The following is a 26,945-nucleotide window of genomic DNA, read 5'->3' as shown; positions in this document are numbered from 1 at the left end:
AGGCAAAGAGCCCCGCTGGCCAGCAGGGCATGAACTGAGAACCCCCACCTCGCCTCCCAGAGTCTGGCCAGGAACGACCTACAATGAGGCAGAGTTCGGGCAGGACCTGGAGACACCTGTGGAAACAAGGCTACAGGGTGACCTTGGGGGGATTAGGGGGCAGTCTTAGGCCTGACTCTCGGGGATGGAAGATCCTGGGGTAGTCGTCTGTAGAGGTCTGCTTCCCCACACCAGGTCCCCTCCCTCATGGAAGGCAGCAAAAACCCCTCAAGAGGGCACAGTGCTCCCTCGACCCGCCGACACGCCACTTTGCTGACGCTTCTTGGCCTTGGGTGGAGGATGGTACCCCGGGGCCAACCGAAGGCTCCGCCCCACCGGCGACCCGGCTCTTTCCACCCAGGCTCCGTCCTTCCAGCCCCGGACTGCTGCCGGGCTAGATCGGGTGCGGGGCGTGGAGGCTGGACGAGGCCCGCCGCCCGCCGTCGCCCACCTCCCCAGTCCCCAGCAGTCTGCCACCGCACCACCCTACCCCCCACCCCCGCGAGCAGAGCGCTCGCACCCCCGCGCCGTGCCTTGGTACGCGCCGCCGGGCGGGGCGGGGCGGGTCCCGGGGCGGGTCCCGGGCCGGGCGCTGCCGCCCCCGCCGGACCAGGGGGACCGCAGCCCCGCGCGCCCCGCAGCCCCGCGCGCCCCGCAGCCCCGCGCGCCCCGCACAGCATGGGGAGGCGCTGCTGGCGGCGGCGCGCTCTGGCGGCCGCGTGTCTGGGTGCCGCGCTCTTACTTCTGGGCGCCGCGCCCCGCGCCCTGCGCCCGGGTGAGTGCCCACCGGGCCCCTCCACGGGGGGCACCTGCTGTCCCCTCCCGCGCTGGGGGGTAGGGGTGGGTGGGCCCAGGGAGGCTCTAGGCGTCCCCGCCCAAGCCCCGGCTCCCTGAAAGGGTGTTGCCGCCCTTGGGAGTTGGTCTCTCAACGCCCGCGAGGGGTGATCGTTCGGGGCTCGCAGCCCGGGGCCCCGGGTCCGTTGTGGGTGGCAGAGGGCATCGGGCCCACCCAGGAAGGCAGCCTCGTTTACGTCGCCGGCACCCCTTGGCGCCCGGAGGCCCCTTGACCGAAGCGGTGCAGCGTGGGTTGGGGAAGCCTGACGCTGCCCGGTCCTTCAGGTGGTCCCCCTCAACCGCAGGCGCTGCTGCCTGGAGCGCCTCGCTCCGCCCCGAAGTTCACACCCAGGAGGACCTGGGGCTCCTTTGCACGCACTGCACGGTCTGGTTGGGGAAACTGAGGCAGCCAGTCAGGACCCTGCAGCGCGTGGTAGCTGTCCTGGGCCAGGCTTGTGCGTAGTCTTAACTCACTTCATCTCCTCCCCATTTCACAAAGGGGGAAACTAAGGCAGAGAGATTGAGGGGCAGGTGTGGGTGACTTGCCTGCTGGCTAGCCGCCTGCCTGGGGCTTGAGATGCCCAGTCAGCAGCCTGTTCCCACCTCGGGCTCTGTTTGCCTTTCCCTGGTGTGAGTGTGTTGGGGGGCTTTGGGGGCTCAGGGGGTAGGTCTCCACTGGGCTCTGTGACAATCCTTGGAGTGTCACCTTTGGAGCCTCACGGACAGGGTCTCAGGGAGTAAGTGACCACGCCCCAGGGTGGACAGGGACTGTGGGCAGTGAGGGTGGCCCAAGAGATCGAGCTGAGGAGTCTGTGTTTTGGGGGGCACTCACCCACCTGGCTGGGTCTAGGTTAGTGGATAAGGGTCATTCCACAGTCTTACCTGCTGGATGACCTATTCCCCCCCCCCCCAGGTCCTCAGTACTCCCATCTTTCAAATGGAGTGCTCAGGTTCTTCCTTATGGGTCTTTCGGGGAAGTGAAATTAAATGAGATAGTGGAAGAATCCTGAGTCTCTTCATCATGCCGGCTGTCATGATTTAGGGGTGACACTGCTCCCTTCATCTTGGGGGGCGGGGCTTCCTTCTCCTGCTTTCCCTCCAACCTCCATGACTGCCTCTGGGCTGGAGGCCAGGGTTTGGCTGGGGTCCAGGTGAGCAGGGCTTAGGGAGGACTCCCTAGTGTGTTCACCAGAGTTCTACCCAGTCACCCTGCCGATCACACTGTTCCCTGCATGCCTGGGCCCAGCCTCCCAGACCTGGACACCTCTCCAAGCTCACGGGAGGGAGCTGTGGTCAGTCTTGTCAGTCTTTCCATCACCACCCCGTTCCATGAGCATGTGGGCTATCTGGGAGTGGTGCTCCTGGTTTAGGGTGCTCCTGATTCATGGCAGGTGCTCCTACTCCTATGTCTTAGCAGAGCAGAGTGTCCCCTAGCAGTGTGGGCTGTGGTCCTAGGGTCTGTGGCCATGACAGTCTTTGTCTACCCAGTCATTCATAGACAAATGTTTACTCAGGACCTGGACTCCCAGGGCTCAGCCGCTGGCGTGGGGTGTGAGAGAGACAGAAGGCTAGAGCATTTGGGCCCCGGTGTGTGGGGTGTGTGTCTGGGGGTATCTATAGAGGAGTAGGCACGTTGGGGTAGGAATATTTATGTCTCTGTGTCTCCCCTGCCTGGACACTTCTCTCCTGCCGCCTCCTCTACCCAGGTTTGAGAGAGAAGAAATGAGCCCAGATACTGGTTACCTTCTGTGTTTTCTTCCTTTTGACTCTCTTCCGCAAAATCCGGGAGAGCAGGAGCTAGAGAGGGTGACGCGTGGTCCCTCTCCTAGTTTTTGCCCATGCTGTGTCCCCGCCTGAGATTCTCTGCTGCGTGAATACCCTTGGCCACGACCTTCTCACCCACCACGCTGGCCTCACCCTACCCAGTCTGACAGACCCTACTTGACGCCTGCTTCCACTGCCCCGAGACTGGGATGGGCCTCTTCTCCGGGCTCCCATAGTGCAGCCCCGCCTGCCTCCCAGAGGCCCTCTTGCTCCTGCTAGGTGCTCAGACCTTTCCCCATAGTCTGTCTTCACTCATCATAGCTTTGAGGGTGACCCTGGACAAAAGAGGGTTAATCAGACCAACCTACCCAACCTACTCTGCTGGCTCTTTTTCCTCCTGAGCCATGAGCTAAAGCCCCTGACCTCAGAAGCCAGTGAGGAGGGTGTGTTAATGTTGGATCTGCAGGCACCTGGCAGAGCCGGAGAGGAGACAGCTGGGTGGAAAGGCCTTCTCCTGCCAACCGTCCAGCTAGAGGCAGATCCTGCTGTCTGGGGACTCTGAAAGTGGCCTCATAGGGCCTCCAGCAGCTCTGAGGTTGTTCCCGAAGCTGTGCTCTGAGTTGGAAGGGGGTGAAGGGTATGGTGGGCCTCTGGGCTAAGAAGAGGGCTCCAGAGCACAGGAGGAACTTTAGCATCTTCCTCCAGGCACGCACACAGGTCTGGCACTGTCCCCTCCTTCTCCAGAGCAGTTGGGCAGGGGTCACCTAAAGGACTGCCACTAGAGGCCTGGGGCCCCTAATGTGCATTTATTAGTGGGGAAGTCTGGAGTAGCCCACCGTGGCATCCCTGAGCCCCCAGGACGCCATCAGTGCTGACCTAGTGCTCAAGGTCCTGGGGACGAGGAAGATGCTGGGGCAAGATGGGACAGTTGCCCAGGATACTGCTGCCCTCGACACCCCAGCCTCACCCCAGGGTCCCAGTGGCGCTTCCACTGTCACCCCTCATCCCCTTCTGCCTTTTGCTTCCTCTGTGTCCAAACCTGGGCTTGAAGACTGTCCTTTTGTGCAACCCTGTTGACCATGGATTTGCTGGGCACGTGCTCATGCGAGATGCCTTTCTAGGGCTGGGAACAAAACTTACTAATATACCTGTCCTTGCAGACCTTACGTTTTTAATATTAAAAATCCAGGGGCGCCTGGGTGGCTCAGTCAGTTAACCATCTGACTTCAGCTCAGGTCACGATCTCATGTTTGTGGGTTCAAGCCCCGTGTCAGGCTCTGTGCTGATAGCTCGGAGCCTGGAGCCTGCTTCACGTTCTGTGTCTCCCTCTCTCTCTGTGCCTCCCCCACTCACACTCTTTCTCAAAAATACATAAAACATTAAAAAAATTTTTTTAACATCCAAATTGCTGGTCTGCATCCTCTGCCCCCAGAGACACACTGAGGGAGAGTCTCAATTTAAATCCCCCACCTGCTGGTTCACAGGGGCCTCATTAGGCAGTGCCGGATTCCACCCTCACCTCTCTCCACTCCTTTCCTAGGTTTGCAGGGTTGAGCATCTTTCCTGGAGTTGGAAGTCTCTGTCCACTTTCAGGGGACCTGGGGTTGGGGGCAGGGAAGGGAGAGTGTGGAAGAAGGTTGGATGGAGGGGGGATTATTCCCAGGGGAGGCCACCTGTCCCTTCCAGGCTGGATTGCTGTCTTCCTTTCCTCCAGGCCACCTCCCTTCTCCTGGGGTCTAATGCTTCCTGTCTGAGATCTGGGATGATGTGTGCTAACAGAGATCTTCTCCCCCACTGTCCTTCTTGGAGGGTTTCCAGGTGGGGAAGGGCCCAGGGCTTCTCTCCCTTTCCCTCTCTGTCCCCTTCCTTCTCTGGCACCACAGCACCTGGGGACTCAGGCCACAGAGACAACTGTTCAGAGCGCAGGGGTCTATGATGGTCGGGGCACCTCTCAGGCAGCGTAGTGGCCCTGGAGGCAGCCATTGCTTTTAATGAAAAACCAGTATTTTGGTCCTATGCAGAATAAATGCAGAAATGCCCGATGACTCCTGGGGAGCCAGGGTGCCAGGGTTGAGGTGGGTCTATGACATGGGCCTGCCCTTGGATCTGAACAGGGCCTCTCAATGCAGAAGCCAGGGACTTTCTCAGGGGCAGCTAGAGCCAGGAGCAGACAGCTTGCCCCCTGGATGCCCTGTGTCCACTGCCTCCCACTGAGCCCCCTGCAGGACCCCGTCCCATAGGCTCTCCCTCATCGTCCTTGCACAGTGGGGTCCCAGTGCCCAACTCTGCATGCTCTGACTCCTTCCCCAGTCCTGGCCCTGAGCCGTCACAGGTCACAGTGTCTCAGTGAGGACATCTCAACTCAGGCCCACTTAAGCCAGATGAGGCTGCCTTCAGGCATGGGTGGATCCAGGGGTGGAACCCTTGTCTCCACCTCTAGGTTTGGCTTTTCTCTGCAATGGCTTCCCTTTTAGCTGCCTCAGTCCAGAAGAAGGGCTCTTGACTGATTTCTAGGCAGAGTCCCAAGGATGTGTCTCATTGGCCTGAATTGGATCCCGTGGTGTCCACCTCTGAGGGACAGTTGCTGTGGCAGAAAGGGATGGAATGCTCCGATTGGCTAGGCCTGGTCACCTGCCTATCCCAGCAGCTACTGGAGGAGGGAGCCTATCAGAACCACGTGGACGGAGTGTAAGCAGGTTTGCTTCCGGAGGGATGCCCAGCAGGCTAGCAAAAGGAGTGGGAGTGGCTGCTGGCAGCCAAATCGATAGATGCTCCCACACTGCGGTCCATTCTCAGGTACTGTCAGTGTTCCCAGGGCTCAGAGGCACCATCCGGGCCTCCAGAAAGTACCATGAGAAAAGGTTAATTGGCAAGATGGATGGCTCACTAGAGTACGGATTGGTAATTGCATCTTGCAGAGAAGGAGACTAAGATCAGGAGAAGGAAAGTGACTTGCTCACCCAACTAGGAAGTATGAGGGCCAGGATTTAATCCTGGTCTAAAGCCCTAACCCTTATGCTTTCTACTCTATAGGCTGGGGTATTTGGGTTGGGCCTTGCAGGCTGCATAGGACTTCACCAGGTGGGAAAATGAGGAGAGGGAATTTGGGGCAGAGGGAATGGCACAGACAAGAGAATGGAGGAGTGAAAAGGCCTGGTGTGCTAAGGGATGTGCTGTGGGCAGAGCTCAGGGTTCATGAGATGAGGTGGTAGGGTGGAAGCCAGAAGTATACTCTAAGTTGGGGCCCGGTCATGGGTGGCCTTGAATGGCAGGCTAAGAGTTGGGGCACTCTCCTTATGGCCATGAGGGCTATCAGTCTTTAAATAAATTATTCATTGGCACTAGGTGAGTTACAGGGGTAACAAGAAAACAAGACAGTCCCTTTTTACAGAGTCAACTTTCTGGAAAGGCAGCCAGACATCAACCCATACACAAACCCCATTGTTTCAGCGGTAATAAATGCCACGCATAAATTAAAAGGAGAGACCTGGGAAAGGTCCTGACGTGGAGTGCTGCTCTTTGGAGAGACCCTCTTTCTAGAGGGGACATCCGAGTTGAAATCTGAACAAGAAGGGTTACTCTAAAGAATAGGGGTTCCTGGAGGAGCACCCTAGCCAGAAAGAACAGTTAGTGCAAAGGCTCTGAGGTGGGAACGCCCCTAATGTGTTCACTGATTGGCAGAAGGACCAGTGTGGCTGGAGCTGGGGGGGGGGGGGGTGGGGGGGGGGGGGGGGGGGAGGGGGGGACCAGGAGGGTTCTGGGAAGAAGCAGGAATTTGTTGTTAGCCAGTGGGAAGCCATGAAGGTTTTAAGATCACCAAGGTGGAGGGAAGAGAAATAGCCTCCCATTTCTGAGTCTCCTGAGTGAGGAGATTTCTGTGACTGTCCTGGACGGAGGAGGCAAGGGGGCAGGGGGGTGGGATAGGGGAAGTTCTTAACCATCCTGGAGGCAGAGGTGATGAGAATATACCCAAGAATGAGCTGGCCAGATGAGGGGTTCCATTCCAGGTGGAGTTCAGCAAATAGAGTTTGAGTTTTAAGTACAAGTGGAGAGATCTCTAGTTCTCTTCAGGGAAAAAAAAAAAAAAAAAAGTGGGATTGTTTTTTATTTGTGAAGGGCTTGTCAACGTGTTCCTCCCTGAGCCTGATTGCCAGAGGGAATGTCCCTGACCCTGGGGCATGCAGGTCACCCTGGAAGTCCCAGGTCACCTGGGGGACCGAATGGGCTGGGGTAACCTGCCCTCCACCCTCCCCCAGCAAGGTCCCCGGGGGCCTGTCAGCGCTGTTTGGGCCTGGCTGCCCCTGCCTGTCTGATCTTGCAACACTGTGCCCAGCTAGAACTTATTAACCAGAAACCATGTGTCGTAATCTTCACTCACTGGACTGGGAATCACCAAACAGTGTTTCTCTCCCAAATGGTGAAGTTTCAAATGGCCCACAGAATGCCTTGCGCCCCCCACCCCCACACCCTGCCCAGCTGCAAGGGGCAGCCAAAGCCTTTCCTTAGGGGTGGGTGTGCCAGGGACCATCTCACCGGTTTCTGCCTTCAGTTTCCCTGTGTGGCAGTTCACCCACCTGCCTGCAGTTCTGGTGAGCTTGGGCGGGGCTGTGTGCTGGGCAGGATGGGTGCCCAAGAGATGTGCCCTCAGAGGCATACGTGCACTATGGCCCGGGGTCAAATCCTTTTTCTGGCCTTTGCTCGCTGTGAGGCCTCAGGCCTGTTTCTTTCCCTCTCTGAGCCTCAGTTTCCCCATCTGTCAAATGTAGATAAGAACGGTTTCTACCTGATACCAGTGTCAATGTGTGCCGAGCTCAGTGCCAGGCGCTGGCCGACCCTAGGGCTGTGCCCCAGGTGCTTCTTCCCTGGTTCCCGTGACCCTGCCCAAACCCTGCCTCCTTTGCCGACTGCCATGCCCTCCTGGGGGCTTCCTGCCTTCATGCAGCGGGCACCGCAGGGTGTTGGGCTGTCTTTGCACCGACCTACTGGATCAGGACTGTGGTCTGCTCTTGAGGCCAGGGCTGCATGGTTTTCAGGGCCAGGATCCCTTTGGGCATGGGTGCTGGGCTCTCCCAGACTGTGGTCAGCTCACACCGCATCGCTTCCTCCCTTTCAACCCCAGCTGGTTTGCTTTGAGCAATTTCAAAACTCCAGCTGTTTTACTGCTGTGATCTGTTTCTCCTTCTCCCAGCCTCTGTCCCTGTCATTGTGTGTAGCTCTGTCTCTTTCTCTGTGTCTTTGGCACCCCCTCGTCCCTCCCACCTCCCTTCCACCACCCTCCCCCGCCTCCCCATACAATCTTCTGCTATTTTTGTCTCCTTTTTCAAAGCAGAACCCCATGGTGGTTTTGCCTGTGACTGCCCTGGGCTGGCCCAGGCCCCTCCCTGGCTGTGAGACTGGGCCTGCCGCCTGGCTCTTCCTGGCTTGTGTGTTCCGTGGTGCCCTTGGGAGGGAGCCTGGGACCTGAAGCCTAGTGGAGGGGCTGCACATTGGAGGACACAGGCCGAGAGAGGCTTGGGGAAACCAGAGTGGAGGTTGGGGGATGCCTCACTGTGGCCCTGTTTGGGCCACCCTGCCCTCAGAGCCAAGCCCCCAGCTTTCCAGAGTTGGGGGCCGGATCGAGGGATCTTCAAGGCAATCCCCTTCTGGCCCTCCTAGTCCTATCCGTCCTCCTCCCTGGCCAGCCTGCCCATCCCACTGGACTATAAGTTCTTCTGATCTGTGTGGTGGGAAGAGGTGGGGCTGGGCGGAGGTGGCCCAGCCCTGTAATCACTGGCCACAGCTACTCTATAAATAGGACCTCACTCTGGTGCCTGCTCCCTGTGACCCTCCACCCACTGGCCCCTGAGGTCTGGTATAGGACGCACTTTCCTGCAGGCTGTGGCCTGAGCAGGAAATGAGAGGCCCCATGCAAGGGTTGGTGTTTTTGAAGGCTGGGGGCCTCCAAGTTGTGGGGCCTTGGGGTAGAAATGGACCTAGGTTTGCTTCACAGTCCCTGGGGGCACCTCCTACCCACCCCCCCCCCCCCCCCCAGCCGCCGTGGGTACCAGCCCTTCCTCAAACCCAGCTGTGGCCCTCAGAGGAGCTCATCACTGGGTGACCTCGGGCTACAGGTAACACATCTGCAGAATGGTGAGAAGGGTCCCCTGCCTCCCCGGGCTGTGACTGGTGCTGTGCTAATGTGACATAGCATCTCCTGGTGGCGGCTGCTATACTTAGGCCAACCTGCCAGCCCCAAGCCTGGGGCCTCCCTGCGCAGCCAACATGGCTGCCCCCCGGTCAGCTCATTTTCTGATGACAGTGGTGTTCCTGGGAAACGTCCAGCTGCCGGGAGACAGAAGTTCCAGTCCTAGGGCCATTGGTGAATCACAGGACACAATTAGGCCCTCCCCTCACCTTGGCTACAGAAGAGCCCAGACCTTGTTCCAAGGACACTGGAGTGGGGAAGGAGCCTGAGGCTGCCAGAGGCCCTGGACAGTGGGCTTCTGGTGCACACAGAAGGTTCTGGAGGCCAAGGCAAGGTCAATCTGTCATTTATGCATTCATTCAGCCAGCCTCCACCAGGCTTTGCTGTAGTACAGGGGTTCTCCAGGTGTGCTCCTGGGCCAGCAGCATCAGCATGACCTGGGGGGCTGTTACACATGTGGATTCGTGGGTCCCCCTCCAGACCGCCCAGACTAGAACAAGTGTTTTCTGTGTTTTCGTTGGCCCCCACGCATGCTAAAGTTTGACAACCACTACTCATGGTCAGTTTGCCAACAGATAATCAAATTTTCAGTTAATCAAATTTTCCAAGTTTATTTGTTCGTCAAAAACATGTCTTAAATCTTTTCAGTGAATGTGTTCTTCTTGGCAGCATTTTTTAGATTCTTCATTTTATTGAAAGCCAAGGGTCATGGAAACGTCCGTTCTTCTTATGGATATATTCTTTTCTCTTATGACCCTGAATTCTTGAAGGTATTCTTGTTATGAACATGCAATGTTCTTGTGAGTTCAAGAATATCTTATGATAGCCATCCAATATATTTACATTTGTAAGCTAGATTTGCATAAAATGGTCTTGCATATATCCTTTTTGGTGATCAGTAATTTTATTTTCATTGAGCTTTAATTCTCACTCCATAAAATCACTTTTTCAAAGGACACAGTTCAGTGGTTTCTTAGCGTATTTAACAGTTGTGCGGTATGTCCATTCTATAATTCCAGAATATTAGCAGTAGCAGTGACTCCCCTCTTTCCCAGTGATTTCCCCCACCACCTCCAACCCCTAGCACCCACTCATCTATGTGCCAAGTTGAAGCCAGCGTCAGTACTCTTTCCTTTGTATGGATGAATAATATTCTTTTGTATGGATGGACCACAGTGTTCATCCATTCATCAGTTAATGGAACCTGAGGTTTTGGTTATTAAAAATAATGCCATGGGAACATTTGTGCATAAGTTTTTGTGTGAACGTTGTTTTCAGTTCTCCTGGGCATGTACCTAGGAGTGGAATTGCTAGGTCATAGGGTAATTCAATGCTTAACGCTTAACTTGCTTTCGCTCACCTTTTGTTATTGTGGTAAAATACACATGACATAAATTTTACTGTCTTAATAGTTTGTAGGTGTACCGTTCAGTGATATCAATGCATTCATAGTGTCGTGTGACCATCATTCCAGACCTCTTTTCATCTTGTAACACTGAAAGTCTGCACCTATTAAATACTCCACATTCTCCCCTCCGCCACCCCAGCAACCGTCATCTGCTTTTTGCTCGATGGTTTTTACTACTCTAGGTACTAAGTGGAATCCTTCATGATTTGTCCTTTTGTGACTGGCTTCTTTCACTCAGCATAATCTCCCCAGGGCTCATCCAAGTTGTAGCCTGTGTCAGAGTTTCCTTTCTTTTCAAGGCTGAATAATATTCGTTGTGTGAATAGACCCCATTTTGATTATCCGTTCATCTCTTGATGGACACTTGGGTTGCTTCCATGTTTTAGCTTTTGTGAATAATGCTGCTAAAAACATGGGTGTGCAAATACCTCTTAGACACCCTGCTTTTTCAACTCTTTTGAGTATGTACACAGAAGTGGAATTGCTGTGTTCTGTTAATTCCATTTTTGATTTTTTGTGGAGCCTCCATGCTGTTTTCATAGCAGCTGCCCCATGTTACATCCCCACCAACAGTGCACAGGGTTCTAATTTCTCCACATTGACAACACTTGTTTTTTCTCTCTCTCTCTCTCTCTCTTTTTGATAGTAGCCATAATAATGGGTGTGAGGTGGTATATCATTATTGTTTTGATTTGCATTTCCCTAATGATGAGTGATGTTGAGCATCTGTTCATGTGCTCATTGGTCACTTATACATCTTCTTTGGAGAAATGTCTATTCAAGTCCTTTGCCCATTATTGAGTTGAATTTTTTGTTGTTCAATTTTAGGAGTTCTCTATATATCCCCTATCAGATACATAATTTACAAAAGTTTTCTCCCATTCTGTGTTGTCTCCCATAATGCACAGAATCTAAAAATTTTCAAGTCCAATTTATCTATTTTTTCTTTTGTTACCTGTGCCTTTGGTTATATCCAAGAAACCACTGCCAAATCCAAGGTCATGAAGCTTTTGTCTTATGTTTTCTTCTAAGAGTATTATTGTTTAGGTCTTACATTTAGGCCTTTAATCTATTTTGAGTTAAATTTTCTATATGATGTGAGGTAAGGGTCCAGCTTCATTCTTTTTCATGTGAACATCCAATTTTCCCAATGCCATTTCTTGAAAGGAGTGTCCTTTCCCCCACTGAATGGTCTTGGCACCCTTATCAAAAAGCATTTGACCATATATGTAAGAGTTTATCTCTGGACACATCTCTTCTCTTCTCTTCTCTTCTCTTCTCTTCTCTTCTCTTCTCTTCTCTTCTCTTCTTTATATGTCTGTCCTTCCACCAGCACCCACTATTTTGTTACTATAGCTTTGTAGTTAGTTTTGAAATGAGGAAGTGTGAATCTTCCAGTTTTGGTCTTTTTCAAGAATTTTTTTTGATATTTGGGGTCCTATTGAATTTTGGGATGGGTTTTTCCATTTGTGCAAAAAACGTCATTGGAATTTTGACAGGGACTGCATTGAATCTACAGATCATTTGGGGCAGTATTGACATTTTAACAATACTAAGTTTTCCAATCCATGAACATGGGATGTGTTTCCATTTCTTTGTGTCTTCTTTAATTTATTTCAGCAGTGTTATGTAATTTTCATTGTACAAGTCTTTTACCTCCTTGGCTAAGTTAATTCCTAAGTATTTTCTTCTTTTTTAGACTATTACAAATGGAATTTTTTTTGTACTTTCCTTTTCATATTTTTTATTGTGTATGGAAATTTTATTACTTCCTTCCAGTTTGGATGTCTTTTATTTCTTTTTCTTGTCTAATTGCTCTGACTAGAACTTCCAATATTGTGTTGAATGGAAGTGGCAAAAATGGGCATCCTTGCTTTGTTCCTGATTAGAGGAAAAACTTTTAGTTTTTCACTATTGAGTCTGATGTTTGCCATGGGTTTTTCATATATGGTTTATATTGTGCTGTGGTACTTTCCTTCTGTTGTTTGTTTGTTTGTTTGTTTGTTTTGAGTGTTTTCTTTTTTATCATGAAAGTATGCTGAATTGTGTCAAATGGTTTTTCTGCATCAATTGAGATGATTGTGTGGTTTTTTTTTTTTCCCTCCTTCATTCTCTTAATATGGTGTAGTACAGTGATTGATGTTTATATGTTGAACTATCCTTGCATTCTGGGACTAAAGCTCACTTGGTGATGATATATAATCTTTTAATATGCTGTTTAACTTGTATTTCTAGTATTTTGTGGAGGATTTTTGCATCAATGTTAATAAGAGATACTGTTTTCATTTCTTGTAGTGCCTTTGTCTGGCTCCCTTCCCCCCTCCCCCGCCCAGAGTTATTAGTGGCCATACAAATTGAATTAGGAAGTGTTCCCTCCTCTATAATTTTTGCAAAAGTTTGAGAAGGATTTGCATTAGTTCTTCTATAAATGTTTGATAAACTTCACCAGTGAAGCCATCAGGTCCATGGCTTTTATTTGTCAGGAAAATTTTTATTACTGATTCAGTCTCCTTACTAGTTATAGATGTATTCAGATTTTCTACTACTTCATCTTAGTACATTTTGTACTTAGTACATTTTAGAAATTTGTCTATTTCATCTAGGTTATCCAATTGTTTTGGCGTACAATTGTTCATAGTAGTCTCTTATAGTTCTTTTTACTTCTGTAGGGTCAGTAGTAATGTCCCACTTTCATTTATGATTTTAGTAAGCTGAATCTTGTTTTTCTTGGTCCATCTAGCTAAAGGGTAGTCAGTTTGTGGATCTTTCCAAAGAACCAAATTTTGGTTTTATTGACTTTCTCTATTTTTCTATTCTCTATTTCACTTGTCTCTGCTCTAATCTTTATTATTTCCTTCTTTCTGCCAGCTTTGGGTTTATTTTTTCTTCTTTTTATAGTTCCTTAAGTTATGAACTTAGGTTGCTGATTTGAGATATTTCTTGTTTGTTTGCTTGTTCATTCATTCATTCATTTGTTTATTTATTTTTAATTTATTTTAGAGAGAGAGGAAGGGCAGAGGGGGAGAGAGGATTTTAAGCAGGCTTCATGCTCAGTGTGAAACTAAAGTGGGGCTTGGTCCCACAACCCTGGCATCATGACCTGAGCTGAAATCAAGAATTGGACCCTCAAACGACTGAGCCACCCAGGCACCCCTCTTTTTTTTTTTGATGTAAGAATTTATAGCTCTAAATTTCCCCTAAGCACTTTCACTGCATCCCATAAGTTTATGTTGTTTTCATTTTTGTTTCCAAGTATTTTCTTTTTTTTTTTAAGTTTATTCATTTTTGAGAAACAGAGAGAGACAGAACATGAGCGGGGGAGGGGCAGAGAGAGAGGGAGATACAGAATCTGAAGCAGGCTCCAGGCTCTGAGCTGTCAGCACAGAGCCCACTGTGGGGCTTGAACCCATGAACTGTAAGATCATGACCTGAGCCAAAGTCGGACGCTCAACTGACTGAGCCACCCAGGTGCCCTTGACTCCAAGTACTTTCTAATTTCCCTTGTGATTTCTTCTTTGATCCACTGGTTGTTTAGAAGTGTGTTCTTTGATTTCTACAGATTTGTGAATTTTCCAGTTTTCCTTCTGTTATTGATTTCTGACTTCATCCTGCTGTGGTCAGAGAATATACTCTGTATGATATAATGTCTTTTATTTTTTTTTAACATTTATTCATTTTTGAGAGATGGAAAGACAGAGCATGAGTGGGGGAGGGGCAGAGAGAGAGGGAGACACAGAACCCGAAGCAGGCTCCAGGCTCTGAGCTGTCAGCACAGAGCCCAATGCGGGGCTCAAACTCACGGACCGTGAGATCATGACCTGAGCTGAAGTTGGACACACAACTGGCTGAGCCACCCAGGCGCCCCTTTTAAGATCTATCCTGACTTATTTTGTGGCCCAACATATAGACTATCCTGGAAAACATTCCACATGTGTTAGAGAAGAATGTGTGTGCTATTGTTGGATAGAGTGTTTTGTATGTGTCTATTAGATCTAATTGGTTTATTGTGATGTGTAAGTCCTTTGTTTCCCTCCTCATGTTCTATCTCATTGCTTAATTCATTACTGAGTGGTATACTGAAATCTCCAACTATTATTGTAGAGCTGTCTATTTCTCCTTCCTATTCTGCCAATTCTTGTTTCATTTACTCTGATAGCCTACCATTAGGTAAGTAAATGTTTATAATTGTTCTAGCTTCTTGCTGTATTAAAACTTTTATTCATATATAAAGTACTTGTCTCTTATAAATTTCTTTGATTCAGAGTCTATTTTGTCTGATATTAATATAGCCACCTTTGCTCTATTTTGGTTACTATTTGCTTGGAGTTTTTTTCCATCCAGTTTGTATCACTGGATCTCAAGTGAGTCTCTTGTAGAACACAGATAGAGTTGGGTCAGGTATTTTTATCCATTCTGCCCATGTCTGTATTTTGGTGAGTTTAATCCATTGACATTTAAAGTAATTCCTGATAAGGAGGAACATCTGTCATTTTGCTATTTGTCCTCTCTATGCCTTATAGTTTTTTTTTTATCCCTCATTTCCTGTATTACTGTCTCCTTTTGTGTTTAGTCAGTTTATCTTTTTGTAAATTCCTTTCTCACTTCCTTTGTGGCTACCATGGGGATTACATTTAATCCTAAAATTATATGTTGTATTTTGGATTTATACAACTTTAACCTTGCTAAGTACAGAAATTTTGCTCTTTTACAGCTCTGTCCCCATCCCTTTCAGTTGTTATTATATAATTACATCTTTATACACTATATGCCCACACACATAAACTAGTAATTCTTTTAAATGCATTATTCTCTTAAATTACATAGAAAACAAAAATTTGGAGTTAATAATACTGGCTTTTAGACTGATAATTGTTTTTCTTTTTTTTTTTTTTTTTGCTTTAGATATAGTCTCTTTTAAATCATATAGAAAACAAAAAGTACAGTTACAAACTATTGTTACGATAATATTATCTTTTATAATTGCCTGTGTATGTACCATTATTGATATTTACTTCTCCATACAACTTTGAGTTACTGTCTAGTTTCCTTTCATTTCATCTTGCAGGACTCCCCTGAGCATTTCTGGCGGGACAGATCACGAACTCCCTCAGCTTTTGTGTATCTGTGAATGTCTTAAGCTCTCCTTCACTTTTGAAGGAGAGATTTTCCAGATATAGGTTTGTTGATTGACAGTGCTTTTTTTTTTCCTTTGAGCACTTTGAATATATCATCTCATTGTCTTCTGGCCTCCAAACTTTCTGATGAGAAATCTACTCATAATCTCATTGAGGCTCCCTTGTATGAGTGATGAGTTGTCTCTCTCTTGCTGCTTTCAAGATTCTCTGTCTTTTGAAAGTTTGATTTGCAAGTCTCTTTGAATTCATCTTACTTGGAGTTCGTTATGATTCTTGGATGTTTATATTCTTGTCTTTCATGAAATTTGAGAAGTTTTCAGCCATTATGTCTTCAGATATTCTTTCTGTCACTGTCTTTCTCTTCGCCTTCTGGGACTCCCACAGGAGTATGTTGATTTTGATGTTGTCCCACAGGTCCCTTAGGTTCTTTTTATTCTTCTTTAATCTTTTTTCTTTCTGTTCCTTATACTCAGTAATTCCATTGTCCTGTCTTCAAGTTCACTGATTCTTTTTTCTGCCTACTTAAAATCTGTCTTTTAATACCGCCAGTGAATTTTTCATTTCAGTTATTGTACATTTTAGCTCTAGAATTTCTTCTTAGTTTCTTTTAACATCTTTACTGATATTCCATTTTTTTCATAGATCATTTTCTTGATTTTCTGCACATCTTCCTTTAGTTCTTTAAGCATCTTCAAGACAGTTGTCTTATAGTCTTTGTCTCATATATCTGCCATCAGATTTTTTTCAGGGTGTTTCTGTTGATTTATTTTCTTCATCTGAATGGACCATACTTTCCTCTTTCTTTGTATGACTTCTAATTTTTCTGTTGTTGTTGAACACTGGACATTTGAATCTAATAATGTAGTAACTGTGGAAATCAGATTCTCTTACTCGGTGATTGCTATTTTTAGCTTGTTTTTGTTTTTCTGATTGTTGTAGGCTGTCTGTGCTGAGGTTCAGCCCACGTTATAAATTTAAGGTCTTCTTAGGTCTTTTTCTGAGCCTCTCTCTGGGCATTCACAGTCAGTTTCTAATTTTCCCCATTTTTGCCATTGCTTTGAATGTTTTAGTGTTTAATACCTGGCTCCCCAAAAAGGGGAAAAGAGAAAAATGGAAGGTGGAGAAAAGGGAACCAGCCTTTTAAGTCCCTCGGAAGTCACTTTATGTGGAGGGAGAGGGACTTGGAACAATGTGGGGAAGCACACCTGATCAAAGCATGGATCTCTGATATTTGGAGAATGGCATCCTTTTTGCCCACCCTGCTTCCTGCATGCTGTATGTAAGCTACTCCAGGAACACATGCACAGCTGTCTGCCATGTGGCTGTCTGCCATGTGCTTCGAGCTGTAATCGGAGAATACTGCCACCTTAATGACATTAAATCTCCCAATCCACAAACATGGGATATTTTTCCATTCGTTCAGGTCTTCAATTTCTTCCAGTGATGTCTTAGTTTTCAGCGATGAGTTCTGCACTTATTTTGTTAAATTTAATCCTTAATATTTTTCTTTTTATGCTATTGTAAATGGAGGTGTTTTTGTAATTTCAATTTTGGGTTATTCATTGCTAGTATTTAGAAATACAATTTACTATTGTATATTGGTCTTTTATTCTACAATCTTGCTGAACTAATTTATTAGCTCAAGTAGTTTGTGGATTACACAAATACACACACACACATTCTCTATATATTTGTGTTATCTATGAATACACATAATTTTACTTTTTCCTGTCCAATCTGGATGCCTTTTTTCTTTCTTTTTCTTGCCCAGTACCCTGGCTAGAACTTCTAGTACATTGTTGAATAGAAATAGTGAAGGTGGGCATCCTTTGTTTTGTTCCTGATCTTAGAGGTAAAGCATCCAATTTTCACTATTAAATATGTTAGCTATGGCTTCTAGATGGCTTTTATCCGCTTGAAGAGGTTCCCTTCAATTTCTAGTTTATTTAGTGTTTTTATTATGAAAGGGTATTGGATATTGTGCAACACTTTTTCTGCTTGTACTGATGATGATTGTGTGGGGTTTTTTCTTTATTCTATTAATATGGTGTATTACCATGATTGATTTTTTTTTTATGTTGTACCACCTTTGCACTCCTGAGATAAGCCTTACTTGGTCATATATAAACCTTTTTATATGTTGATGGATTCAGTTTGATGTGTTGTTTTGTTTTGTTTTGTTTTGTTTGTGAGGATTTTGCATCTATGTTCATAAGAGATATTGCTCTGTAGCTTTCTTGTGATATCTCTGTCTGGTTTTGGTATCGGGGTAATACTGGGCTCATATATGAGTTGGGAGGTATTTTCCCTCCCCCATTCTGTTTTGTTTTTTGGGAGTTTTTTTGAGGGGCATAAAGAGTTTAGAAGATACTGGTGTTAATTCTTCTTTAAATATTTGATAAGATTCAGGAGTGAGTTATCTGATTCTGGGCTTCTCTTTGTGGGAATTTCTTTCCATTACTATTTCAATGTATTGTTATATGTCATTGAGATTTTCTGTTTCTTTTGAGTGAGGAATTTGCATCTTTTTAGGACTCTTTCCATTTCATGTAGGTTATCTAATTTGCTTTTGTATAATCGTCCATACCTTTCTCATTTCTGTAAGATTCAGTACTAATAGCTTTTCTTTCATTCCTGTTTTTACTAATTTGAGACTTCATTCTTTCCCCCACTCCCAGAGATGCCTTTATTTAAAAAAAAAAAACAAACAAACAGCATTTAACCATGTGCACATGTGCTAGGGTCACTGTGATGGTACCAGCCTTTCATTTTTATTTATTTTTATTATATTTATTTACTTTTTAAATTTATTTTTAATTTTTTTAATGTTTATTTTACTTTTGAGAGAGAGAGAGAGAGAGAGAGAGAGAGAGAGAGTGGGGGAGGGGCAGAGAGCAAAGGAGATGTAGAATCGGAAGCAGGCTCCAGGCTCTGAGCTGTCAGCACAGAGCCCAACTTGAGGCTCGAATCCACAGACCGTGAGATCATGACCTGAGCCGAAATCAGACGCTTAATTGACTGACCCACCCAGTGCTCATTTTTTAATTTATATCAGTTAGTTAGCCTATACTGCAACAATGATTTCAGGAGTAGATTCCACTGATTCATCCCCTATGTATAACACCCAGTGCTCATCTCAACAAGTGTCTTCCTTAATGCCCCTTACCCGTTTAGCCCATCCCCCCTCCCACCACCCCTCCAGCAACCCTCAGTTTGTTCTCCGTAATTAAGAGTCTCTTATGTTATGTCCCCCTCCCTGCTTTTATGTTATTTTTGCTTCCCTTCCCTTATGTTCATCTGTTTTGTATCTTAAGGTCCTCGTATGAGTGAAGTCCTATGATATTTGTCTTTCTCTGACTGGCTAGTTTCACTTAGCATAATACCCTCTAGTTTCATCCACGTAGTTGCAAATGGCAAGATTTCACTCTTTTTGATTGCCAAGTAATACTCCATTGTGTGTGTGTGTGTATGTGTGTGTGTGTGTGTATCTTCTTTACTCATTCATCTGTCGATGGACATACTTTGGCTATTGTCAAAAGTGCTGCTATAGACATTGGGGTGCATGTGCCCCTTTGAAACAGCACACCTGTATCCCTTGGATAAATACCTAGTCGTGCAATTGCTGGGTTGTGGGGTAGTTTATTAATTTTTTGAGGAAACTCCATACTGTTTTCCAGAATGGCTGCCCCAGAGACGTCATTCTTTTCTTCTTGGTCAGTCTAGCTAAAGTTTTGCCGATTTTGGTGATCTTTTTTGAAGACTGCATATACTTTATTCATTTATTAACAAGTATAATCATATTTAATCATATTTAAGAAAAATATGATCAAGAAGCATAAGATCGTAAACCTATGCTTACCTATGTCAACTGTATACTAAGAATATATTCATATTAATTGAATATGTAGGAAGATATTCCTTAAGACACATTTAAAGTAAAAGAATAAATTTAGTAAGCAGGGTTTGTGGTAGTTTTAAGATTGAAGAGTGCAGTACTGAGACAGATAGACAGTATCCCTGCCCACTGTCTTCCAGTCTGGGAGACCGTGAAACCTGCATTTACCAGGAAGTGGCATACACACTGGCCAGGGAAGTTCAGGCTCCTGTAGGAGCCCACGGCGGTCATGTGACCTGGCGGGCTGTCATTGGAGAAGCTGAGTTTGGCTGTGCCACCTCTCCTGCTACCCAGCCCTTTCTGGCTGCCTGGACAGCAGCTAGCTTGGTGATTCCCTTCGGGCTCCGTGGTCATGGGGCTGGTGGGGGTGGGGCATAAGATGAAGGCAGATGGAGACAGTGGGTGGTCAGGCCTTCACCAGAGGGCTGGATAACACCTTTCCTCTCATCCCTGCCTGCCTGGCATCCTCCAACTCTGAAGGGCAGGACATGGGGCAGGAGTGATACCAAGTACTCTGCCCTGGTGGGTCAGGGGACCTATCAGTGCCCCACACTCCACCAAGCCCCCTGGAGGCAGGTGAGACATAAGAGGGAAACTGATTCCCAGAGGTAAATCAGATGTGTCCAAGCCTCCCGAGAGCCACAGCCAGTCCATTTGATGCCTCTTTCCTTGTGCCCCACAGCATTTGAAAACAGCCTGGGCTCTGGCTGGCTCAGTGGGAAGAGGAGGAGTCCCCTGCAGATGCTGTATGATGTGGACCAGGTAGGTGGACAGACACCCACCCAGTGATGCCTCCCTCTACCTCCAGCCCCGGGAACCTGAAAGCCCACGTGTAGACCTGCTGTCATGGGACTGGAGCCCGCAGGAGGGCATGATGAAGCTTCCTCAGTAGTCAAGGCTCTGTGCAGAGAGGAGAATGCCTGTGACAAGGGCAAATCTTGGGGCAAGCTGGGAGATCCGCCCACCCACCCTCCACCATTGACCCAACAACAGACTGAGGCCACACTGTGCCAGACACTCTTTTCTGCATTGTGGGTATAAAAGACTGAAGCAGACCCTTAGGAGGTCTAGTGGGGAGACGGTAATTAAGTGAACCCCCAGATTTTAGTACCCGCTGTGGTAGGGAAACAGGCAGTAGCCCCTGCCCTCGCAGTGTTCTCAGGCACACAGACCGGGAGGCTTGCTGGCCCGTGCACTCCACTTCTGCTCTGGGCCTGCCGGGAGCCCCCACAAACCCCAGCCCCCCTCCCCGCCATGGTTATACCCCACTGAGAGCCACAGGCCCCTGGCTCACACACACCCCAGCACGTACAAGGAGAGGCACCCATTCAGACAGCATGTGTGGACCACCTACTGTGTGCAGTCTGTGCTCGGGATGCTGCTGATCCAGCGGCAAGCAGGTCAGCTGGGTCCCTGACCTGGTGCAGCTGACATTCCCGTGGGGGGGAAGACATCATCCCATTGCCACCTGCATTAACCTGCGACTCGTTTGCATCAGGGCAGCCCTAGGTGCAATAAGAGATCGGCCAGGAGGGTTCTCGTTTAGATTGGGGGCTGTGGGGGGGAGGGGAGCCTCGCTGAGAAAAGGACATCGGAGCTGAGAACTGCTGAAAAAATGTTGAGAAACAAACAGTAGGGGGCCGAGTGCCTGGAGGTGAGGGGGCAACGGAAGAGGGGGTGTGAGGTGAGCCAGGAGTAGGCAGCAGCTTGGTGGTGCCTGGCAGGTGGGGCAAGGGTAAGAGGGAGCCATAGAGGGTTTTAAGCTGGGGAGAATGATCAGACAGGTTGGGTAGATAGCTGTTCACTGAATCCCTAAGTGCTGAGCCAAAGGGGCCTGTGGAGCTTATCTGACCTTGGGTTGCAGGTGTAGAGGCCTTGGTTCAGAGAGGGTGACTGGCTTGCTCTGGACCACACAGCAAGCTGAGGGCAGGCCAAGCTCTCTGTAGGATCCTGGGCCCCGCTAGTTCCACAGGCCCCTGAGGGTCAGATGGAGTTGGCTCAGCCCCCTAATGGCCTGAGGTCGCACTGACTGTTGGGTGTAAGGCCCTGGGAGCTTAGCACCTTGCAGCTGAGAGATAAAAGTAATAAAAATAATCCGGCCAGTGAGTGCTAACTGTGTACCAGACACTTCAGTTCTGTGAACAAATTTGTCCTCATGGCAACCCTACAAGGTAGGGCTGTAGGGCTGTTGTTTTCCCTGTTTAAAGATGAGGAAACTGAGGCAAAGGGAGGCCAAGGACACAGAGAAGGTGAAGAGCTCATAAGGACTAGAGCCACGCTAAGGATCCAGCCAGCTGAGTCCAATCAGGCCGGGAGAGATGAGAGTTGTAGCTGCAGGACTCGGTCCCGGACCAGCAGGCGTAGTGGCAGCTTCTGAGTCCTAAGTGGCCTGAGTTGAGAGTTCCAGCTTCCGTACTCGAGAGCTGTAGGCAACTCATTTCTTCTGAGCCTCAGTTTTCTCACTTGTATGGAGATAACATTGCCTGTCTTGGTATTTACGGAGCTCCAAGCGACAGAAAAGCTGACTTTAAGCCATTAGGACAGTCGGTGTTTACTTCCCAAGATGCTCAGAGACCAGCCAGCCCTCTGGAACAGCATCAACATGTTGCGCATCATCGTCTGGATGTTGATTATCTGTTTCATGTCTTGTTGTCTCCTGACTGCAATCTGACTGCCAGGGCTCCGGACCTCTCCTCCTAGGACAGTAGCCCCGAGCAGAAAGAGAGGGGGGCAGGCAAAGGTTTTTTTCTTCAAGGGCCCTCTCTTTTTGTGCTGAAGTCTTTCCTGGGACTCATCTAGCAGACTTTCCTGTAATCTCCTTGGTCAAATCCAAGCTACGTGTGCACCGCTGGCCCCAGAGCTTTCGTGAAGTTGTGTGAGATTGCTGTGACTGGTTCTTCCCCAAGGCTAGGCACACGACCTACCACAATTGAGGTCTGCTGGCAGGGAAGGTGGCCCAACAGGTGGGGGGGTGGCCAGTATTCCGTGCCATAGGAAATATGTTGGGTTGTCTGGAAGCTAAAAAAGCAGACCTTGGCTGTGGGGCACCTGGATGCAGCCTCTCCTGGCACTCGTGTGCAGCCAGGCTTCTGAGGGCAACCCTGTGAGTCTGCCTTAGAGGGTAGGGGATCCTCCCAGGCCCCCCAGAGCCGTGGCTGAACTTCGCAGCCACCCTTCAGTGCGATTTTGAAAAGGTGACATAGCACATGATAGGGCATTCAACCTCCCAAAAAGGTACATACAGTGAAGAGTACCTCTCCTTCCCACCCTGTTCCTGCTGACCCCTGGAGGTGACCAGTTAGTTTCCTGTGTGTCCTCCCAGGCACGTTCTGGCTATGTGTGTAGTGTCCAGTGCTCAGTCATGTGCTCAGGTCACTTTGCCAAAATCACACCTGCAGGGCATATATGTCCTTTCTCTCTGCTTTATGTTTGAATTGTGAAAAATTCAAACATATACAGAAGTACAAAGTACATTAAACCCCCATGTTCCTATCACCCAGTTTGAACAGTCATCAACTCTTACCCAGTCCTATTTCATCCAGACCCTTCTCCCCTCCATTCCTACCTGGGATTATTTGGAAGCAAATCACAGCCTTGTTTATTCTGGGACAATGTCAATATATATCTAAAAGAGAGGCTCCCCACAACCTATCCTTTTCTGAAACATTTATTTCCTTCCCCAACCCTTTTTAAACCCAAAGTGTGGGGTGTTGACTCTTGTTCTGTATTTCAGTTTTTTCACTGAAAGTATCGTGGATTTATTATTTTTTTTTAATGTTTATTTTTGAGAGACAGACAGAGACAAAGTGCAAGCGGGGAAGGTGCAGAGAGAGGGAGACACAGAATCCGAAGCAGGCTCCAGGCTCTGAGCTGTTGGCACAGAGCCCGATGTAGGGCTTGAACTCATGGACCATGAGATCATGACCTGAGCTGAAGTCGGACACTCAACCGACTGAGCCACCCAGGTGCCCCAGTATCTTGGATTTCTGCAGGATGCTTTTAAAGGCACCAGAAGCACAACTGAGCATACACGCACGCGTGCGCACACACACACACACACACACACACACACTTCCCTGCCCCCTCCCCCCAGCATCAGATACTCTCATGAAGGCACGGGGTACAGTGTGCCCCCATTTCAGAGGCTGCTTTGTCTCCTTGCAATGGAAGCACTCAGAACGCTTTTTTCTTAACTCAAATACCATAAAACTCACTTTTAAAGTGTACAATTCAATGGGTTTTAGTGTATTTACAAGGCTGCATAGCTGTTGCCACTCTAATTGCAGAACGCTTTCGTGACTCCAGAAAAGAAACCCAGCACCAGTTAGCAGTCACTCCCCCTTGTCCCCTCCCACCCGCCCCTGACAACTAGCAATATGCTTTCTGTCTCTGTGGATCTATTCTGGACATTTCTTATAAATGGAATCTATCCGACAACATATGGCCTTTTGTGCCTGGCTTCCTTCACTTAACATGGGCAATCTTTTCAAGTTTCATCCATGTTTTAGGGTGTATCAAAATTTCCTTTGGGGGCGCCTGGGTGGCTCAGTCTGTTGAGCACCCGACTCTTCATTTTGGCTCAGGTCGTGATCTCATGGTTTGTGAGTTTGAGCCCCATGTACTGTCAGCATGGAGACTGCTTGGGATTCTCTCTCTCCCTCTCTCTCTACCTCTCCCCCATGCTCGCTCTCACTGTCTCTCTCTCTCAAAATAAACACTGAAAAAAAGAATTTTCTTTCTTTTATTGGCTGAATAATATTCTATTGTATGCATATGCTACATACTATTTATCCATTCTTTGTTGATGGACATTTGGGTTGTTTCCACCTTTTGGCTATTATGAATAACGTTGCTGTCAACATTATTTACAAGTTTTGGTGTGACATATGTTTCTAGTTATCTTGGTATATACCTAGATGTGGAGGGCTGGATCATATGTTTATTTATTATTTTTTGAGAAGCTGCCAAGCTTTCCACAACAGCTATATCATTTTACACCCTCAGCAGCAATGAATGAAGGTTCCATTTTCCCACATCATCAACAATGTTTGTTGTTGTCTTTTTTTTTATTATGTCTTGAAGGTTTTTAAGGCAATTCTGAGGAATTAAAAACACTCTCCTAGAAACTCCTGAACCAGGAAGAGGAGGGGTGGGAGGGGGGTTGGAGGGTTAGTCTTGGAAGTAGAAAACCTGTTTAGTGCAGAAGGGACTTGAGGAAAGGAGGAGGGATGGGTGGGAGATGGTGGCTTGGGTCTTAGCATGGCCAAGGCAGGCTAGGAGGGGCTGGCCTGGGTGTCCTAATACTACCTAATTAATAGAGTCGTAAAGTGCACAGAAGACTTTCTGGCACACAGTGGGTGCTAGATAAATGCTCGATGTTAATATCTCACAGAGGAGAGACAGGCTTCAGAGAGGGCAAGCTTCCTGCCCAGGCACTGAGATTAGAGATGGTTGGTGGTAATAAAAAGAAATCAAGACCCGCAGGAACATACAGAAGTAGCTAATTTTATCATTGAACAAAAAATATCTCGGTAGCCTGCAAGTGGCTGCATTTTTCAACTCTTTATATGGATTTAAAGTATACCGTTCATATACACTATCCTTTCAGTAAAAAGGGAGTGGATATTCAATCTGCGCCCACCCTTACCACTCTGATGACATAACTTCTTTATCAGGCTTACTCTGATGTGGTCATATTCATTCTGAGGCCTTCCTCGGTCCTGAGCGCCCAACACTTGTTTGTCACATCCTTCCACGTGCCTCAGCGAGGTTAGAGCCATTTCCCCCCAAGTTCAGGTCCAGGACAGATCCCTGGGTCCCAAATCACAGAGCGATCAGTGGCAGTTGCTGGGGTTTCAGTCCCCCATTCCTTCGCCGCGGCCGGGTGGGCTCAGGGCCCGCAGCGCTGACCCGTCCATCCCCCGACCTGTCGCCCGCAGGGCTCGCGCTCGGCCATGGCCGAGGTTCACCGGCAGCGGCGCGACCTGCTGCGGCGCGCCTGCAGCCGCCACACACGGCGGCAGCGCCTGCTGGGGCCCGAGGACCTGCGGCACGTGCTGGTGGACGACGCGCACGGCCTGCTCTACTGCTACGTACCCAAGGTGGCCTGCACCAACTGGAAGCGCGTGCTGCTGGCGCTGAGCGGCCGCGCCCGCGGCGACCCGCGCGCCATCCCCGCGCACGAGGCGCACGCGCCGGGCCGCCTGCCCTCGCTGGCCGACTTCAGCCCGGCCGAGATCAACCGGCGCCTGCGCGCCTACCTGGCCTTCCTCTTCGTGCGCGAGCCCTTCGAGCGCCTGGCGTCGGCCTACCGCAACAAGCTGGCGCGGCCCTACAGCGCCGCCTTCCAGCGGCGCTACGGCACACGCATCGTGCGGCGCCTGCGGCCGCGCGCGCACCCGGACGCGCTGGCCCGCGGCCACGACGTGCGCTTCGCCGAGTTCCTGGCCTACCTGCTGGACCCGCGCACGCGCCGCGAGGAGCCCTTCAACGAGCACTGGGAGCGCGCACACGCGCTCTGCCACCCGTGCCGCCTGCGCTACGACGTGGTGGGCAAGTTCGAGACGCTGGCGGAGGACGCGGCCTTTGTGCTCGACCTGGTGGGCGCGCCGGGCCTGCGCTTCCCCGCGCCGCCGCCCCGGGCCAAGGAGGCCGCCGCGCGCGACCTCGCCGAGCGCCTCTTCCGGGACATCAGCCCCTTCTACCAGCGGCGTCTCTACGACCTCTACAGGATGGATTTCCTGCTCTTCAACTACTCTGCTCCCTCCTACCTGCGGCTGCACTAGGCCGCGGAGTCCCGGCGGCGGCGGAGCCTGGCATGTGGATGCCCCGGGGTCTCGGGTGGACTGGAGAGTGTGCATTTCTGGTGGTCCCCACCCCCACCGTCCCCTGCACCTCCATGCTGGTGCCACCTGCCCGGGACTCCACTCTAAGCACCACTGCCCCCGCGATTCCCTGCTTGGCCAGCACGCCTGGCCAGGTTTAGGTGCAGTCCACCTTGTGTGACTGCCTGTCACTTGACGCTTGCTTCCTCTGCTCCAGCTGGACGGCCTTTCTCCAGACCCCTGGATGGGAGAGCATTGAATAACTGTTATTCGTTTGAGGCCATTTTGGGGGGTCGGCTTTGCCCCCAAACCTGTCTGTGGTGCAAACAGAGCAGAAATGATGGTTCAGTGTGACCTCTTCACCTCACCTGCTTTGGTGGTCACATCCCTGTCCCTCGTTGGCTCAGGCTAGAGCCATCCGTGCCAGTGGGCATGGCTCTGGAGCCCATCCTGAGTTGCCTTCCACTCTGCCTGTCACAGAGCAGCACTGTGTCTGGCCCCACCTTTGACCTCAGTCTGGCCAGATCCCAAGTCTTCCGTGTGTGCTCACAGAGCTCAGAATGGTGCCCGGTTTTATAGGACCTTGGTGAGCTGGGGAGCTCATGTTTTTGAAATAAACGTTTTGTTATTTTCTGACGTTTGGAGTTTCTCTGCTTCACTTTGCCATTTGCTCCTCTGCGTGGGGCTGTCCGATCTCGGGGATCTCAACAAACCTCTGAGCCTCAGTTTTCCTTTGCTGCTAAATGGCACAAAAATGCCAGGTGGTCAGGAAGATCAGGCGAGAGAGAGACGGAGAGCCTGGGTTACCTTCACAGCAGCGCACCAGTGTGAAGGGCTATATGGGCAGTGGGGTAAGGAGTCT

The 26,945-nt window shown here is 49.0% G+C and overlaps 1 protein-coding gene across 1 annotated transcript; it reads left to right on the top strand.

Annotated features, from left to right (window-relative positions):
• Nucleotides 1-680: 680 nt before the first annotated feature.
• On the top strand, nucleotides 681-26,720 carry CHST13 (carbohydrate sulfotransferase 13). The gene is made up of 3 exons (XM_030307555.1): nucleotides 681-814; nucleotides 19,942-20,021; nucleotides 25,199-26,720. Exons 1-3 carry the CDS (start codon nucleotides 718-720, stop codon nucleotides 26,042-26,044), a joined length of 1,023 nt encoding a protein of 340 aa, XP_030163415.1. The 5' UTR covers nucleotides 681-717; the 3' UTR covers nucleotides 26,045-26,720.
• The last annotated feature ends 225 nt before the right edge of the window (nucleotides 26,721-26,945 follow it).

This window comes from Lynx canadensis, chromosome A2 (assembly GCF_007474595.2).
Source record: "Lynx canadensis isolate LIC74 chromosome A2, mLynCan4.pri.v2, whole genome shotgun sequence".
In the NCBI taxonomy this organism is placed as follows: Eukaryota; Metazoa; Chordata; class Mammalia; order Carnivora; family Felidae; genus Lynx; species Lynx canadensis.
This window is presented reverse-complemented; position numbering and strand designations above follow the sequence as displayed.